At 29.7% G+C, this 1039-nt stretch overlaps 1 protein-coding gene across 2 annotated transcripts in view; it reads right to left on the minus strand.

Annotated features, from left to right (window-relative positions):
• LOC106466397 (catalase-like) overlaps positions 1-1039 on the minus strand; it is a 16746-nt gene that overhangs the window by 4925 nt on the left and 10782 nt on the right. For both annotated transcript variants that reach the window (XM_022394819.1, XM_013926685.2), the window contains exon 7: positions 313-465. In XM_022394819.1, the coding sequence (XP_022250527.1) occupies positions 313-465 (153 nt within the window). The remainder of the gene's footprint in view (positions 1-312; positions 466-1039) is intronic.

A 1039-nucleotide genomic window follows, 5' to 3' on the forward strand; every position in this document is an offset into this window, starting at 1 on the left:
CCTAAAACTGTGAAACAGTTCATATCTATCTACATATATATATATATATATATATATATACACACACACACACATATGTCTTTTATAATATTTACTTTTCTTGGGTACTTCAGGAACTACCTTGATTTTAGAATAATTTAGGAGCCTGTTATTTTCTATTATTTTTTTCAGAATACTAAAGAGAGTGAAAGCAACCCTGGTTTATAAAGCTATTATGACTACAATGCAATTAACCTGGAATTCAAGCACACAGCATACATCTTACTGTAAAAAAGTTGGAATTATGTTCTAATTTGTAAGACAGATCCATACCTGAAGCATCTTGTCAGGACTGGGTTCAATACCAGGCACTAGGTGTGCAGGACAGAAAGCCAACTGTTCCACCTCTGCAAAATAGTTTTTGGGGTTTCGATTAAGGACCATTTTTCCCACTGGGATTAAAGGATATTCTGAATGAGGCCACACCTGTGCAAAATAAATGAAAATAAAGCAAAAGACAGATATAAACTCTCCATAATGATAAATTTTTATTACATATTATTTTGAAACAATGGAATTTTTAAAGATATAAACAGATTAACAAATCAAACTGAAAACACTAGTTTTTGAACACAGAGCTAAAATAAACAAATCACTGATCATGCATTTTGCACATTCAAGAATAAAAAATAATTACAAACATCATGATCAGTTCTGGAATCTGTTATAATTTTTAAACAATCCAGTTTAATTTTATAGAATATAAAGTCGCTGTTTTTCAATAAACAAAGAAAATTTGCAACAATTTTTACAGCTTTATAATACACAAGAAACACAATACTGAAAACTGGTGTCTTTGAAACAAATATTGTGTGCTACTATGAATAATAACTTCATTTGTTTCATGTGAAAAACTTTTTACCAGCAGTTAATTTAAAATGTGCTTTTAATTACAGTTTACTATGTATAATGGCTCTTTTGTCCTTCACCAATATTAATAACTAGCAGAGACCCACAAAACATTTCCGGCCAAATTAGTATCTTTATCGTAACAGTACTT

The sequence above is a fragment of the Limulus polyphemus genome, unplaced genomic scaffold (assembly GCF_000517525.1).
Source record: "Limulus polyphemus unplaced genomic scaffold, Limulus_polyphemus-2.1.2 Scaffold73, whole genome shotgun sequence".
Taxonomy (NCBI): domain Eukaryota; kingdom Metazoa; phylum Arthropoda; class Merostomata; order Xiphosura; family Limulidae; genus Limulus; species Limulus polyphemus.